The sequence below is a fragment of the Eucyclogobius newberryi genome, unplaced genomic scaffold (assembly GCF_026437365.1).
Source record: "Eucyclogobius newberryi isolate DKJ021-1_F unplaced genomic scaffold, fEucNew1.0.hap1 SCAF_13, whole genome shotgun sequence".
Classification (NCBI taxonomy): Eukaryota; Metazoa; Chordata; class Actinopteri; order Gobiiformes; family Gobiidae; genus Eucyclogobius; species Eucyclogobius newberryi.
In genome coordinates this window covers 3,446,805-3,464,939 of record NW_027315757.1, presented here as the reverse complement: position 1 = coordinate 3,464,939, position 18,135 = coordinate 3,446,805, and the positions used below count along the sequence as shown (strand labels likewise).

The 18,135-nt window shown below is 46.1% G+C and overlaps 1 protein-coding gene across 1 annotated transcript in view; it reads left to right on the top strand.

The window, feature by feature from the left end:
- Nucleotides 1-17,614, top strand: part of mettl22 (methyltransferase 22, Kin17 lysine) — a 49,770-nt gene extending 32,156 nt beyond the window's left edge. Inside the window, exons 11-13 of the mRNA XM_072442347.1 lie at nucleotides 6,938-7,040; nucleotides 12,350-12,515; nucleotides 17,374-17,614. Of these exons, the coding sequence (XP_072298448.1) occupies nucleotides 6,938-7,040; nucleotides 12,350-12,515; nucleotides 17,374-17,415 (311 nt within the window). The 3' untranslated portion in view covers nucleotides 17,416-17,614. The remainder of the gene's footprint in view (nucleotides 1-6,937; nucleotides 7,041-12,349; nucleotides 12,516-17,373) is intronic.
- Nucleotides 17,615-18,135: the final 521 nt, after the last annotated feature.

The following is an 18,135-nucleotide window of genomic DNA, read 5'->3' as shown; positions in this document are numbered from 1 at the left end:
AAAGATTTATTGAAATGTCTACAAAATATCTAGAAAATGATCTTGAAAAACAATTGAAAATTACTGGGAACATTTTGAAAATTACTGCTTGTAAACTACAGAAAATATTGAAAAAAAGACTGTTGAAAACCCCAAAAACACTGTTTACTGTGCTTTTATTGTGTAAAACCTATTTTTTTGTGTCACAGTGCTTTTAATGTGTAAAACAAAAAATGTTGTTTTACGGTGATTTTATTTCCCAAAATAAGCACTTACTTATTTATTTACAAAAACCCGAATTTGTTGTTTTACCGTGTTTTTATTTCAAAAACCCAAAGTTGTTACTTTACAGTGCTTGTATTTCCCAAAACCCAAATTGTTTTACAGAACGTTCAGACAAATTCGCGCTGGACACCCGAGTTGGACGCCTGTACATTTGAAATCAAGCAGGATGTGCTTCTACTATATTTTACCAAACCAGAAATTCCCATACCCAATGTGATGCATTTTCTTTAAAAAATTGGTCCTATGTCTGGATACAAAATTAATGTACAAAAACAGATTTTTTTTTTTATTCTGGCGCCCCCTTCTGACCTTTAAAAAGATTTAACCATTTAAATGGCAAACAGAATCTCTTAGATATTTTGGTGTGGTACTTCATAGAGACCTATCAACTATTCTGGAGAAAATTATACCTCTTTTTATTACTATAAAAAAGATCTTGGAAATTTAATCTTATCTCCTACTTAAAGGAATAATAGAGGATTTTTCTCCGATTGGAGAACTCTTTTTTAAAAATGCGTATGCGCACACTCACCCCCCCACCCTCTTTCTTTCCGAGAGGCCGCCTCCCATCAAACCTCGTGCAGGAGCACGCAACAGCCCCGCTGCTACACGTGCGTTTGTTTATTAGCACGACAGATTGCATCATCTCTCGTCTCCTCAGATTTCCGTCACACACTCTTTCTCTGTCGTCATGTTTGTACTGTAACTGAAGGAACTCACTAAATACACACCTGCATATCAACCACACATGCACAGCCAGGGAAATGTGCTGCTATGGGAACGAGGCTGCAGGTGTGCAGTAGCACGCAGGGAATGATTGACATGTGGGAGAACTACTCTGCTGTCCACCTCACGAGGAAATGAGACTCAGATTGCTCACCAAAAATCCTCTATTATTCCTTTAAGTCTAAATCAAAGGATTTAAACTAAAATGTTTTTCTCAGATTTCTCCATCTGTTCCAGACTCTCCCAGTTGCCATCCCCAGCCGGCTGTTTGATGAGTGGAATAAAACAATCTCTAGATTTGTATGGCAAGGGGGAAAAAAAATATCCAATTTAAAACTTTACAATTATCAAAAGAAAAAGGAGGCTGGGGTTTACCTTGTCTGAAATATTACTTTATTTCAGCTCAGATCGAGGGGATTAATATCTAAACTATACAAATTGTATTAAGAATTCTGGATGATGAAGAGTGGGGAAGTATAATGTGACTGACCGTGGCTAAACCAGTTGCATGTCTACCCGGAGACATTTTGAGTTATTCACAGATTCTGAATGTCTTCATTTCTTCCCTGAACAGATGTCACAGATTCTTCCCTGTCACACTGACAGCATCACACTGACAGCACCTTCCCCCTGTCACACTGACAGCACCTTCCCCCTGTCACACTGACAGCATCACACTGACAGCACCTTCCCCCTGTCACACTGACAGCACCTTCCCCCTGTCACACTGACAGCATCACACTGACAGCACCTCCCCCTGTCACACTGACACCACCTTCCCCCTACAGCTGTCACTAAAGACTCAAGAGGAGTGTTGTTATTGATGTGAACTGGACTTGAATCAGAATTAGAAGTTACTATATTAAAATGGAAATACTTGGATTACAAAAGCCCCTGAAAAGCATCAAAGAATCAGAATCAAAATAGGGTTTATTGCCATTTGTCGATAAACAGAATTCACAGGTGATTCAGTGCAACACAAACAACAAAAGATAAGATAAGATAAGATAGCCTTTAATGTCCACACATGGGGAAATTTCGGTGTTACAACGCAGTAGATACAGGGGGAAAGGACAGATAACTTATAGGAAGTTTAAAAAACACTCTTAATAGAAGAACTCTTATAAACAGATGCCAGGGCCAGGTATACGAACTGCAACGGGTCCATGGCTTTGAGTATATGAGATATGAGATAATAGATATGATATGTACACCACCAGAGTCCAATTACATCAGAGATCACATCCTCATCCTCTTCTTCGTCTGTGCACTCTTCTGTGCTGTGACTCTCGGCGCTGGGCATGTGATGTCTTTTGCCTCGTCAGCACAGAAAGGCCTGATTTTTTTCATGCAGATAGGTCTGCCTGTCAAAGTTCAGTCCAGGTGGGACCAGGACATGGAGATTGTCAACCGGAGGCAGAACTGCTGAATTGCGTTGTAGCTGAAATTCCACAGGTTCTGCTTCACAGTGACTTTTTGCAAGCACCACGCCTGGTCTCTTGGCATCAAAGCTGTAAACAAATAACAGGACATTTAAGAAATGGCTAACTATTTCACATAACACTCATTAACTATTTTTTTTTTAAACACAATGTGAGAGTTTCAATATAAATACCTGAAGTGCTGATAACTCTTGATCTTTGGAAGCCGCCTGAAGAAGGGACTCAGATGCTTCTGCCAGTCGAAGTTCTTGACAAACACTTTGCCATCCGCCGTTCCAACAAGCTGTGGGATACTGAGGTGAGACTCAGGAGAGCTGTTTTCCACTCCCTGATGACAAGGGCGACAATGTAAAAAAAATGAGAACAGAAGAAACATATCTTGAGCAGAGAGCAGCACTGAAGTTTTGCCAGGCTAATGTTTACACATTACAGTAGTCAAATAATATAAACTAACCTCAGCGATGTCTTCCAAAGTGTCAACCCTGGTCTTCATGTATGCTTGCTTGATAAGTCCAATCAGGGGAGAATTTGGTGTGGCCAGCAATGAGGAAGTGGATGTCCATTGTGTGGTGAAGCTTGTGTCCAACACGCCAGGCAGCACCACAACATGAAAGTGTTTTTGTTTTGGCCACTGCAGTTGTCACAATGAAGATCCACGTATTTTCCTCCAACACCGAAGTTGTTGGAGAAATTATGCATGTAGCTTATGACTTCATTGCTTCCCTCACTTGACGAAATGCCTTCATCAATCAGGATTGACCTGCTTCTGCATCCCTTCACAGGAGACGCCAAAAAGGCCACATTTTCATGGAGTAAGGAAATACATTGGCCCCGGCTGAAGAGGGTTCGAGGGAAAGTGTATCTGTAGAAGACGGAGAGAGAGAGAAAGGAGATTAGATCAATACATATGACATTTGATTAAGACATTATTAACTGTCTATAATTGCACTATTATTAGATTAGATTCTGTTGTCTGTCTGCAGGCAGCAATCAAAGTGTTGTAAAAAGTCCTCTCATTTTGCACAAGGGCAAGATGATGCACTTGCTTCTGGACCACTTCAGATTTTCTTTCATCTGGGAAGTTAGCAGTTCGTATCAGCAGCTCGTTGTTGCTCTGACACTGCCAACAGAGATCTGTGCGTGGCCTGCAGCTTCTGATGTGTGGGAGAAGCTGTTTCCACACTGATCTGAAGCTTGATGTACAAACTGCAGGCTCACCTGAAAGACAGATGTTGCTTGTGGTTAATTATACTCTAATCATTAAAACATGAAAATCACCAAAATAATGTTTTACACTTACCAAGCTCCTTAGCAGACTTCACGTAGAGACACCAAACTGAGACCTTAGTCCCATGGGTTGGGAGCAACTTCACATGCCAGTCCTTATGGCCAGGATCTTGACCAGGAAACATGATGGAATGAACTTCTGCATAGTTTTTGATAAACTCCACAACGGTGTGAATCACTTCATGGCTGATGAACCTGGCTGTATGTGGCTCTGGCTGTGCGCGCTTCTTCCTCAACCGTGGTCTCGCTCCATTGTCCTCATAGTGTTTGATTATATCAGTCAGGGCGTCTCTGCCAATTCTGAGAAGGGGAAAAAATATAAGGATTATGGTTAACAGTAATATGAGAATAACACGCTTCACAGATAACAGTTCATATTGGCGGCGCACAAACAAACACACAAGACCTGGTTTAGTCCTGGTTTAGACCTGGTTTAGGCCTGGTTTAGACCTGGTTTAGACCTGGTTTGGACCAATTATTCTGCATTATTCACATTGTGACGTTTACGTTGTATTTAAAATTAAAAAGGCGGAGGAACGACGGGACACGGCCCTGATAATAACGGCATGTGATAACATGGCTCACAACACAAACACGAGCAGAACAGCACACCAAAACAGGCACTGATGCCAATTATTCTGCATTATTCACATTGTGACATTTACGTCGTATTTGATATTAATCATTACTTACGCCATGAGGAACAGGAAAGTATTTCTGCAGACTTCCGTGCCTCCTATGAATTAGCTTGTCCGGGCAAACTTTCGCTTCGTCTGGGGCTTTTTGGTTGATGTCGTCTGCTCAGAAGTGACGACAGAACGTCTGTTTGCTTCCATATGTCCAGTTATCCTCATATCCTGCCACTGTCTTTCTGCTGCTAGACTTTCGCTCCGTAGCTTGTACATCACTTCTGGAGTTAGTTTCCCGCTACACGATTCTCTTGAGAGCAGAGAATTTTCTTTTCTTCTTGAGTAACATCTGCAGTCAAAGTTATGGATTTTTTCCATCTCTTTTTTTTCCCCTGCAAATGTAACCGTGGCAATAGCGTCTGTTATGTCACGCTCCAGCTCTTCGGCGTGACCGGGCGCTTCTTCCTCATCTTCGTCCTCGTCTAAGGTCAGCTGTAGACTAGGGATGTTTTCCAGCTGGATGAAATCGCGTTCGTCATCTGTGAGCTCATCTTCTGATTCAGAAGTTGGATAGTCATCTGGAAAAGCGGACTTTTCGCAGAAATAATCCAAAAGCGTGGAGCTATAACAACCACGGTTAAGCTCGGAAACAATTGCAGCTTGATCCATGACACAAACAATGCTACACAGCGCATGTTGCTGCTTGTTAAGTAGCCATGCGGCTGGCCGCCCAGCCCATTGGCTGACTACAATAGCACAGCTGTTCATAGGGAAATGAGACCACACCCCTCCGCACGTCCAGAGAAGAGCAGAAACTAAAACACTTTTTTGGGTGTTATCTCAGTTTCACTGACGCCGACTTGTGGCGTTTTTTCCCGTGGTCGATCACATATGTACATCTCAGTGGAGAACCACAGGATCACATGTTTGGAGGGAATTCTGTTGGAAAAGTGTGTCTGGTTTTTTTCTAAGCCCATGTCAAAGTGCCCACTAGTTTTGGACAGAGATCAACAACGTCTTACAGACAATTTATGACATCATCATCCCACTGGATTTCATAACTCTGTATTTGGGCCTCAGGACTCTGTATTTGGGCCTGAAGACTCTGTATTTGGGCCTGAGGACTCTGTATTTGGGCCTCATGACTCTATATTTGGGCCTCAGGACTGTATTTGGGCCTCAGGACTCTGTATCTGGGCCTCAGGACTCTGTATTTGGGCCTCAGGACTCTGTATCTGGGCCTCAGGACTCTGTGTTTGGGCCTCAGGACTCTGTATTTGGGCCTCAGGACTCTGTATCTGGGCCTCAGGACTCTGTGTTTGGGCCTCATGACTCTGTATTTGGACTTTAGGACTCTGTATCTGGGCCTCAGGACTCTGTATTTGGGCCTCAGGACTCTGTATCTAGGCCTCAGGACTCTGTATCTGGGCCTCAGGACTCTGTATCTGGGCCTCAGGACTCTGTATCTGGGCCTCATGACTGTATTTGGGCCTCAGGACTCTGTATCTGGGCCTCAGGACTCTGTATTTGGGCCTCATGACTGTATTTGGGCCTCAGGACTCTGTATTTGGGCCTCAGGACTGTATTTGGGCCTCAGGACTCTGTATCTGGGCCTCAGGACTCTGTATTTGGGCCTCAGGACTCTGTATCTGGGCCTCAGGACTCTGTGTTTGGGCCTCAGGACTCTGTATTTGGGCCTCAGGACTCTGTATCTGGGCCTCAGGACTCTGTGTTTGGGCCTCATGACTCTGTATTTGGACTTTAGGACTCTGTATCTGGGCCTCAGGACTCTGTATTTGGGCCTCAGGACTCTGTATCTAGGCCTCAGGACTCTGTATCTGGGCCTCAGGACTCTGTATCTGGGCCTCAGGACTCTGTATCTGGGCCTCATGACTGTATTTGGGCCTCAGGACTCTGTATCTGGGCCTCAGGACTCTGTATTTGGGCCTCATGACTGTATTTGGGCCTCAGGACTCTGTATCTGGGCCTCAGGACTCTGTATTTGGGCCTCAGGACTCTGTATCTGGGCCTCAGGACTCTGTATTTGGGCCTCAGGACTGTATTTGGGCCTCAGGACTCTGTATCTGGGCCTCAGGACTCTGTATCTGGGCCTCAGGACTCTGTATTTGGGCCTCAGGACTCTGTATCTGGGCCTCAGGACTCTGTATTTGGGCCTCAGGACTCCTGCCATGGATGCACCGGCATTCAAGGACTGGACTAACATTATAATGGACATTCGACAAATGGAAAAGATTACATTTCTCTTTTATTATTTGTTGGATGTCTACTTTGTTTGATTTTTGTCTAATTTATCTCTGGTCTGTTTTTTTCTTTTATTGTGTTTCTTTTTATGTGTTCATAAATTTAAATCAAAAACCAGACGTAAAAACAGTTTTCATCTGGAGTTTCTGATTTTCAAGAATAAATTAGACAACACAATTATGCCACCAAGTCTCTTAATCAACTATCTTCTGCATTTCACCATTGCATCAGTCCGTTAATGTCTGACAGGTGTTTCAAATACATTTTTGGATGGAGTTTGTGTTATGTGAGTGTGAGATGTGACTGAAGGTGACGTCTCCTCCTCAGTGGTGTACGATGATGACCTGACAGACGCCTTCTTCAGGACTCTGTACCAGCTCTGCTCCAGCTTCAACCACACATGTGACATCTACATCTCCATCGAGAAGAGGTAGTACACACATGACATGACGCTCTGGGATTCTGCTTAATCACGCTCTGAAAGGACCAAGGCCCTTGTTCTTAGATAAGATTATGAAAGGCCTGGGACAGGGCTCACATGCTTTAACACAGAAAAGACAGCACCACCAACATAAGCACATTCATTCAACACCCCAAAAGACACAAGTGAGTAGGCCTGTTATTTATATGACATATATTACAGTCTTTAAGCCTTTGTGCACTTTTGATTGTGAACATTTCCTAATTCTAAGTCAGGACTTGGTGTACCAGCAGAGGCCAAAGTCTTTTATGTGCAGTTAAAAGTGAACCTGTCAGGAACTAGATTTATTATCATTTGTGGTAATGTCTTGGGACTCACATTTGAAAGCCACTGTAGATTAGAAAGCACCCATGTCATTCACAACAGAATATCATTAATTGTTGGTTCTGTTACACATTTTTTTCAACCCAGTAGTTAAAGTATAAATCTATCATGTAATTTCAATTAGTTACATTTAAAATCATAGGAATTAATGTGTACATTACGCATCCCAATAAGCCCTTTTCACCATAGGCCCTTTTCACCATAGGCCCTTTTCACCATAGGCCCGGCTCATTCCGGTTGCCGTAAAAGTGCATGTCCAGAGCAACCAGGCTTCGGGATGCCCCTCTGGTTCTTTTCAGTCTCTCCTTCGACCCTCTTTTCGCACCTGCGTCCGTCCCCCTCCCCATTCATCCACTCGGCCCATTCCTCATTCATCCCATATCCTACCTTTTCCGAGTCCTCACCAGGGTCTCAGCGGGCACTGGGACGCCGTCTCTCCAGAACTGTCACCGAGCACCGGGACGTTGTCTCTCTCAATCATCTCACATTCCCTCTTTCTTTCTCAGAGGAGACGTCTCTCAGCGTGCACCTCAATCCAAGGCTACTCACTCCAGCCCCTTCCAACTCATTCCAGCTGCCATACGCACTAGACAGTCCTCAAGCGCTTAGTCTCCTCTGATAGGCAATCACATCATCCTACAGGACAAGCCCTTCATTTCAGACCAATAATCTGCTTCTCGTCCCTACGATGAGTAACTGTAGTGCACCTCTCATGTCAACACACAGAAGTAGCAGACTCCCGCATTTAAATATTTTCAGGCGACCATCAGACTCTGCACTAGAATGATTCTTTCTCTTGGTTCAAAACCCAAGGGAAGGCAGCTCGTTTCTGGCTAGTCTAAAGGGTCCTCCACGTCTATTCCATTGTACCCCACTGTCGTTCCGGACATTCTTTGTGGGTTCGATCAGTCAGAAGGCACTCATTCGACAACACATCTTTAGTAGATCAGTAAGGGATATTCTATTATGCCTAGTAGACTCTTCGTCTACTCCCCTCTATCAATCCGTCACTTGCATTGCTTATACTCAAGTCATCATAATCGGCCAAATCCTGCTCACTGTCCCAAAATCTGACGCTCTGCACCGAATTTCGACGATCGCCTCAATTCCTCTTCTCCGATCTTCAGGAACCATCTTAAATCAGACTACCCTCATATCTTTCAATCCACTCAATCTCATTCAGCTCTCAGTTAAGTTTCCTCATCCATTGTGACTTCATTACTATCTGCAGTTCGTCAACTCCTACATCCATGCAAGTATTCCGCTCTCCTCAACCTTTCTCTCCTCTCCGGAGCAAGGCGACTCCACCACTTTATCCAGTTTTAATGATTGCTCTTCCGAACCTCAACCCCATCAGTCTCGCACCTTATTCACACCCATGCACTTCCATCGACGACCCACAAACACATGGTCTTTTACGCATTTGACTTGAGACCGTATCACGGCACTGCCAAGTCTATCGCACTCGCCTGCTCTCTGTGTCTTCCAAATTCATTGCCTAAAACTCTTTCGAAACTCTATTCAAATGCACCGGTTTTAATCCCCGTCTCCAGTAATGGACAGACTGCTTTTAGATTCCATCCAGCTACTCTTCAGAGAGTCCTTGACTATCCAGCTCCTCTTCTCTCGTGCTACTCAGTTAACATTATTTTCTGCCTGGCTTGCGTTGAGATCCAGATCATCTTTGCTCATTTTAAATCATCTTTGGGGGTTCTGAATCGGCTGGGCTGATAACCCGAGACAGAGCCCCCAGTCTCTACCCACTCATCGCTCCATCATCGCTCCATCATCGCTCCATCATCGCTCCTTCATCGATTCTTCATCGATCCTTCATCGATCCATCATCGATCCATCATCGCTCCATCATCGCTCCATCATCGCTCCATCATCGCTCCATCATCGCTCCATCATCGATCCTTCATCGATCCTTCATCGATCCATCATCGATCCATCATCGATCCATCATCGCTCCATCATCGCTCCATCATCGCTCCATCATCGATCCTTCATCGCTCCTTCATCGCTCCTTCATCGATCCTTCATCGCTCCACCATCGCTCCACCATCGATCCTTCATCGATCCTTCATCGCTCCATCATCGCTCCATCATCGATCCTTCATCGATCCATCATCGATCCATCATCGATCCATCATCGATCCTTCATCGATCCTTCATCGCTCCATCATCGATCCTTCATCGATCCATCATTGCTCCATCATTGCTCCATCATCGCTCCATCATCGATCCATCATCGCTCCATCATCGATCCTTTATCGCTCCATCATCGATCCTTCATCGATCCTTCATCGCTCCATCATCGATCCTTCATCGATCCATCATTGCTCCATCATCGATCCATCATCGATCCATCATCGCTCCATCATCGCTCCATCATCGATCCTTTATCGCTCCATCATCGATCCTTCATCGGTCCATCATCGCTCCTTCATCGATCCATCATCGATCCATCATCGAGCCTTCATCGAGCCTTCATCGATCCTTCATCAATAAATATCTATATGAAATCCTTGCTACTGAATGCACCTGAATGCAACATACTTTAAAGTGCAGATCAAATTACTGCAATGAGTCCGTAAATGAGCCACATTTAAACAGCCCTGAGCTAAAGACCTGCACGGGACTGTCTTTAAATAAATTAACTGAACAAATCCCACTGAAACTAACCCTAACCCATTCACAGACTGCGCTGCGGTCACGCCTCTCACATCGCGCTCAGCCTCATTCATAAAGTTTCACCAGCCAAGTGAAGTTAAATTAGAAGATCCTGAAATGCTAAACATCATGCTGAGATCCAAGGAAATTCAGGAACAAATTAGTTTGTAATTGAAAGCCATCAATCTGGAAAATGTTCTAAAGCCATTATCCACAAATGGACAAAACATGGAACAGTGGTGAACCTTCCCAGGACCGAAGTGACCCAAAGAGTACAGCGACGACTCATCCAAGAGGTCACAAAAGACCCCACAAAAACATCCAAAGAACTGCAAGCCTCACTTGCCTTAGTTAAGATCAATATTCATGACTCCATCATAAGAAAGACACTGGACAAAAATTGCCTGCGTGGCAAAGTTCTAAGACGAAAACCACCGCTGAGCATTAAGCTTTGTCTCAATGTTTCCAGAAAACATCTTGACGATCCCCAAGAAAAATACTTAGTTGAAGTTTTTGTAGTGTGTCCCATTACATCAGAAAAGAAATTCATACTAACACAAAGACATGTTAGCTGTAGTGCAAGGGTCTGGGGCTGGTGTGCTGCTTCAGGACCCGGAAGACTTACTGTCATAAATGGAACCATGTATTCTGCTGTCTACCATAAAATCCAGAAGAATGATCCAAAACACCAGCAAGTCCACCTCTGAATGACTGAAGTAAAACAGAATGAAGACTTACGAGTGGCCTAGTCAGTCCGGGTCAGAATCCTATTGAGATGCTGTGGCTGGTTCATGCACAAACCCTCCAATGTGGCTGAAATACAACAATCCTGCACTAATAAACTCACTGCAAGTGATCACAAACGCTTGATCGCAGTAGTTGCTGCTAAGGTCGGCCCAACCAGTTATTAGATTTAGGAGGTAATTACTGTTTCACACAGGGCCATGTTTGGATTTTGTGTTCCCCTAATAATGAAAACCTGTGTTTCCTTGTGTTGTCTTTGACTAATGTTAAAATGTGTTTGATCTGAAACATTTAAAGGTTGAATGGACGATTTTTTTGGCCCAAATCGGAGTCTCATTTCCTGGTGGCGTGGACGGCCGATTAGTCCTGCCACGTGTCAATCATAAAACGCACCTACCGCTCACCTGCAGCCGCGTGCGGCTCGTCCCACGTTTTCGCGTGTCTAAGCGCATTGATCTATCATAATATAGTTCCCTCAGTGTACGGGACAAAATGAAGACAGAAAGACAGTTCGAGCTCTGAAGAAGACGGAAATCTACGGGAGACGAGAGATGCGATGTGATCTTTCGCGCTAATAAACAAACGCACGTGTGTGTTGTATCAGTCCACACGGGGGAGTGGCATGAGCACGGGGAGTGGCATGTGCGCGGGGGAGTGGCATGAGCACGGGGGAGTGGCATGAGCACGGGGGAGTGGCATGAGCACGGGGGAGTGGCATGTGCGCGGGGGAGTGGCATGAGCACGGGGGAGTGGCATGAGCACGGGGGAGTGGCATGAGCACGGGGGAGTGGCATGTGCGCGGGGGAGTGGCATGAGCACGGGGGAGTGGCATGTGCGCGGGGGAGTGGCATGAGCGCGGGGGAGTGGCATGAGCATGGGGGAGTGGCATGAGCGCGGGGGAGTGGCATGAGCGCGGGGGAGTGGCATGAGCGCGGGGGAGTGGCATGAGCGCGGGGGAGTGGCATGTGCGCGGGGGAGTGGCATGTGCGCGGGGGAGTGGCATGAGCGCGGGGGAGTGGCATGAGCGCGGGGGAGTGGCATGAGCACTTCCGCCTGCGTTCTCAAATCGCCGAAAAATCTTCCATTGCGCCTTTAAGTGTGACAAACGTGCAAAAAAATGAAATTAGGAAGAAGGCAAACACCACTGTATATTTGTAAATGTAATTTAATTTTAGCCATGTAACTGTACTCTTTCCACTACTCTTCATTTCTGAGCATTTCTGACTCAAATCACCTTCTTTACAACTGTATTATATTAGCATGGCAGGGCTTATATGTATTTCCCCATGTTTACTCCCTCTCCTGCCAGAAGATGGAATGCTAACTCAAATCCTGGAAAAGGAATGCCTGACTGAGAGGAAGTCATGTGTGTTTTCAGTACAGTTGTAAAATATGAGATCAGCAAAGGTGACCACAGCAAAGGTAGAAAAAGGAGCATGTTAAGCCAAGTATTATGTTTACGAGTAATGCAGAATATGTGTCCTACGCCACACTAAATGAGTCGTGTGGTTGCTTAGGCTGAACTTCACCCTGCGCCACATGGAGGTGTGCTGCGAGGCCTATCAGCGCTTCCACCACTGTCTGCAGCAGCTCCAGGACCTGCAGGGGCCCCACACCTTCAGTGCCCGGAGAGTGGCTCCCAGTTTCCCCCAGAGCATCATGTACGAACGTGTGGAGCAGCTGGTGAGGAGCACACAGGCTTTAACACACGTCCCCTTAGTGTCGGGTCCCTTTTGGTCTACTGCAGATTGAAATGTCTGAAATATGTTTTATTAACAATGAATTCATGAATAATAATGACTAACGCTTTATTTCTCCAACTATAAATGTGTTTTTATAATGTGTGTCCAGCTTTTGAAAATAATACCATTTCCAATTTCCATTACTCTTGAGTAATAGTTTCCCCAAATAAGTTTTTCCTTTTCCTTGAGTAAGAATATTTTAAAGTAATGAAGTGTGGCTTCTGTACCCACCTCTGCATCTGACAGACCCTCACTCTGTGGTCCATGTGGAGACCCTCACTCTGTGGTCCATGTGGAGACCCTCACTCTGTGGTCCATGTGGAGACCCTCACTCATCGTTTGAGAACTATTGCTAAGAGAGTATAGCTACAAATAATATTGAGGGCAATGTCCCAGTTCAGGCCGTGGCCGGCCTTTTGACTGCAATTAGACCATGAAGAGCGGCCCTGGGCCTCTCAGGTTTAGTCAGCTCTGAGCGAGGGTCAGTCAGGGCTAGAGACCTGCACCGGCTTCAAATAAACAAAACTAATCCTGCTCAAACTGTTGACGGGGAGAAATGTACAACACTAAAGAGCTCATTGTCAGACCGGCTCCAGTCACATCACTACTCGCATCATGCTCATTCATGAAGTGAATGATGAAAGCGCCATCATGTGATCCTGGCGCTGGTCAGAGCCCCCTCTGTATTCACACGCTCATGCACACACACACACACGCTCATACACACACACACACGCTCATACACACACACACACGCTCATACACACACACACACACACACGCTCATACACACACACACGCTCATACACACACACACACGCTCATACACACACACACACGCTCATACACACACACACACGCTCATACACACACACACACACACACGCTCATACACACACACGCTCATACACACACACACACACACATACACACACACACACGCTCATACACACACACACACGCTCATACACACACACACACACGCTCATACACACACGCTCACGCTCATACACACACACACACGCTCATACACACACACACACGCTCATACACACACACACACGCTCATACACACACACACACGCTCATACACACACGCTCACGCTCATGCACACACGCTCATGCACACACACATACACATACGCTCATACACACACACACACGCTCATACACACACACACACGCTCATACACACACACACACACACGCTCATACACACACACACGCTCATACACACACACACACGCTCATACACACACACACACGCTCATACACACACACACACGCTCATGCACACACGCTCACGCTCATGCACACACGCTCACGCTCATGCACACACGCTCATGCACACACACATACACATACGCTCATACACACACACACACACGCTCATGCACACACACTCACACACGCTCATACACACTCACACACGCTCATGCACACACACATACACATACGCTCATACACACACTCACACACGCTCATACACACTCACACACGCTCATACACACACACGCTCACGCACACACGCTCATACACACTCACACACACTCATGCTCATGCACACACACACATACACACGCTCATACACACTCACACACGCTCATACACACACTCATGCTCATGCACACACACACACACACTCATGCTCATGCACACACACACATACACACGCTCATACACACTCACACACGCTCATGCACACACGCTCATACACACACACACACACACGCTCATACACACTCACACACGCTCATACACACACACATACATACGCTCATACACACTCACACACGCTCATGCACACACACACACACTCACACACGCTCACGCTCATGCACACTCACACACGCTCATGCACACACACACACATACATACGCTCATACACACATACACACACTCACACACACTCACACACACACGCTCATACTCACACTCACTCACGCTCATGCACACTCACACACACACACGCTCATACACACTCACACACCCTCATACACACTCACATACATACGCTCATACACACTCACACACGCTCATGCACACACACACACACACGCTCATACACACTCACACACGCTCACGCTCTTGCACACACACACGCTCATACACACTCACACACGCTCACGCTCTTGCACACACACACATACATACGCTCATACACACTCACACACGCTCATACACACTCACACACGCTCATACACACTCACACACGCTCATGCACACACACACACTCACACACACTCACACACACACGCTCATACTCACACTCACTCATGCTCATGCACACACACACACACACACGCTCATACACACTCACACACGCTCATACACACACACATACATACGCTCATACACACTCACACACGCTCATACACACACACACACGCTCATGCACACACATACATACGCTCATACACACATACACACACTCACACACGCACACACGCTCATACTCACACTCACTCATGCTCATGCACACACACACTCACACACGCTCATACACACTCACACACACACACTCACACTCACTCATGCTCATGCACACACACACGCTCATGCACACATACACACGCTCATACACACTCACACACGCTCATACACACTCACACACGCTCATGCACACACTCACACACACACACACACTCACACGCTCATGCACACTCACACACGCTCATGCACACACTCACACACGCTCATGCACACACTCACACACACGCTCATGCACACTCACACACGCTCATGCACACACTCACACACTCACACACGCTCACGCTCATGCACACTCACACACGCTCATGCACACACATACACACACACACACGCTCATGCACACACACACACGCTCATACACACTCACACACGCTCATGCACACACACACACACTCACACACGCTCACGCTCATGCACACTCACACACGCTCATGCACACACTCACACACACACACGCTCATGCACACTCACACACGCTCATGCACACACATACACACACACACACGCTCATGCACACACACACACGCTCATACACACGCTCATACACACTCACACACGCTCATGCACACACACATACACACACGCTCACGCTCATGCACACACACACACATACATACGCTCATACACACTCACACATGCTCATACACACTCACACACGCTCATGCACACACTCACACTCACGCTCATGCACACACACACACACATACATACGCTCATACACACTCACACATGCTCATGCACACTCACACTCACTCATGCTCATGCACACACACACATACACACACTCATACACACTCACACACGCTCATGCTCATGCACACACACTCACACACGCTCATACACACTCACACTCACTCATGCTCATGCACACACACTCACACACGCTCATACACACTCACACTCACTCATGCTCATGCACACACACTCACACACGCTCATACACACTCACACTCACTCATGCTCATGCACACACACTCACACACGCTCATACACACTCACACTCACTCATGCTCATGCACACACACTCACACACGCTCATACACACTCACACTCACTCATGCTCATGCACACACACATACACACACACATACACACACGCTCACGCTCATGCTCATGCACACACACTCACACACGCTCATGCACACACACACACATACATACGCTCATACACACTCACACACGCTCATGCTCATGCACACACACACATACACACACTCATACACACTCACACACGCTCATGCTCATGCACACACACTCACACACGCTCATACACACTCACACTCACTCATGCTCATGCACACACACTCACACACGCTCATACACACTCACACTCACTCATGCTCATGCACACACACTCACACACGCTCATACACACTCACACTCACTCATGCTCATGCACACACACATACACACACACATACACACACGCTCACGCTCATGCTCATGCACACACACTCACACACGCTCATGCACACACACACACATACATACGCTCATACACACTCACACACGCTCATGCTCATGCACACACACACATACACACACTCATACACACTCACACACGCTCATGCTCATGCACACACACACATACACACACTCACACACACTCACACACGCTCATACACACTCACACACGCTCATGCTCATGCACACACACTCACACACGCTCATACACACTCACACTCACTCATGCTCATGCACACACACTCACACACGCTCATACACACTCACACACGCTCATGCTCATGCACACACACTCACACACGCTCATACACACTCACACTCACTCATGCTCATGCACACACACTCACACACGCTCATACACACTCACACACGCTCATGCTCATGCACACACACTCACACACGCTCATACACACTCACACTCACTCATGCTCATGCACACACACTCACACGCTCAGCTCGGCACACACTAGCCCACCTGACGGCCCACTGGGGAAATCGCCGGTATCTCTACTTGCAATTCCCCTTTTATATAGCGTGCTGTGCAGTAAGATTTAAACAAAGTTACTTGGGTTAGGTTTTTTTAACCTGTGCACATGTGAAATGAACATTCCTGATCGCCCCTCAGACGGGGACAAAGCAGGAAACACACTCTTTTTCCTCACCATCTTTACCACTTACTTTCCCTCCATAGTCTGTACCGACTCTCAGCAGCTGAGTAAGGAGATATGATGACCAGGTCATTTGCCTAGAGTAGATGGTTCAAGAGTCTCTCGCCTGACTTACATTTGGATAGTTTTTCAGATATTTTATTTCTAACTGACGCTACTTTTTTTGTGTACAGGAGCTGTGGAAGGTGTCTGCCTCGTACACTGACCCCAGCTGACCACCTCTCTCTGGGCTGTGTGGACTGAGCTGTGATTGGGGAATACTAATGACTTCAGGCCCCCCCCTGCTATACTGTGAATGAGATGTATTGAAATTCAAATGAATCCCAATTTATAAAGCACATTTAAACAGGCTCTGAGCAACTCTCAGCAAAGATTGAATATCTGTAACGAGAGTAAAACAAATACCAGATACCTCTGGAGCCAAAAGACATCTGAAAAACAAAGATGTGAAACTGAAAAATAATAAATCCTAAAGTTGACCATTTTTTTCTCCCCACCATCCGATAATCTTTTAAAGATTTGGGTTTCAAGCTGTAGTAATACACCAAAATGTCTTTGAATTAGAAAAAATATGTTTTGTCGGTGCGTCCAAAAAGATTTTTGATAAGGACATTATCATTTCGTAATTCAAAACAACTGAGGACTTCCAGATGTGGCAGCGCTTTGAGCTCACCTCACTGCTGCAAAACACACCTTTATAATCATCGTTTCACTCACTTAATCCCAAAGAAGAAGAACAAGGGCTGTGTAAAGGAGAAGACACAAGTCTGGTAACACTAGGGGACCAAAACTGACTGTCCACGGCCCCATTGGAAAACAGCCCGCATCACAAGCTAACGAGGCTAACGGGGCTAACATGACTAGCAAACCTGACTCGCAGAGCCGAGTCCCTCCCCTCCAGAGAAACAGGCTCCTGCCGTCACTGATAAAGATAC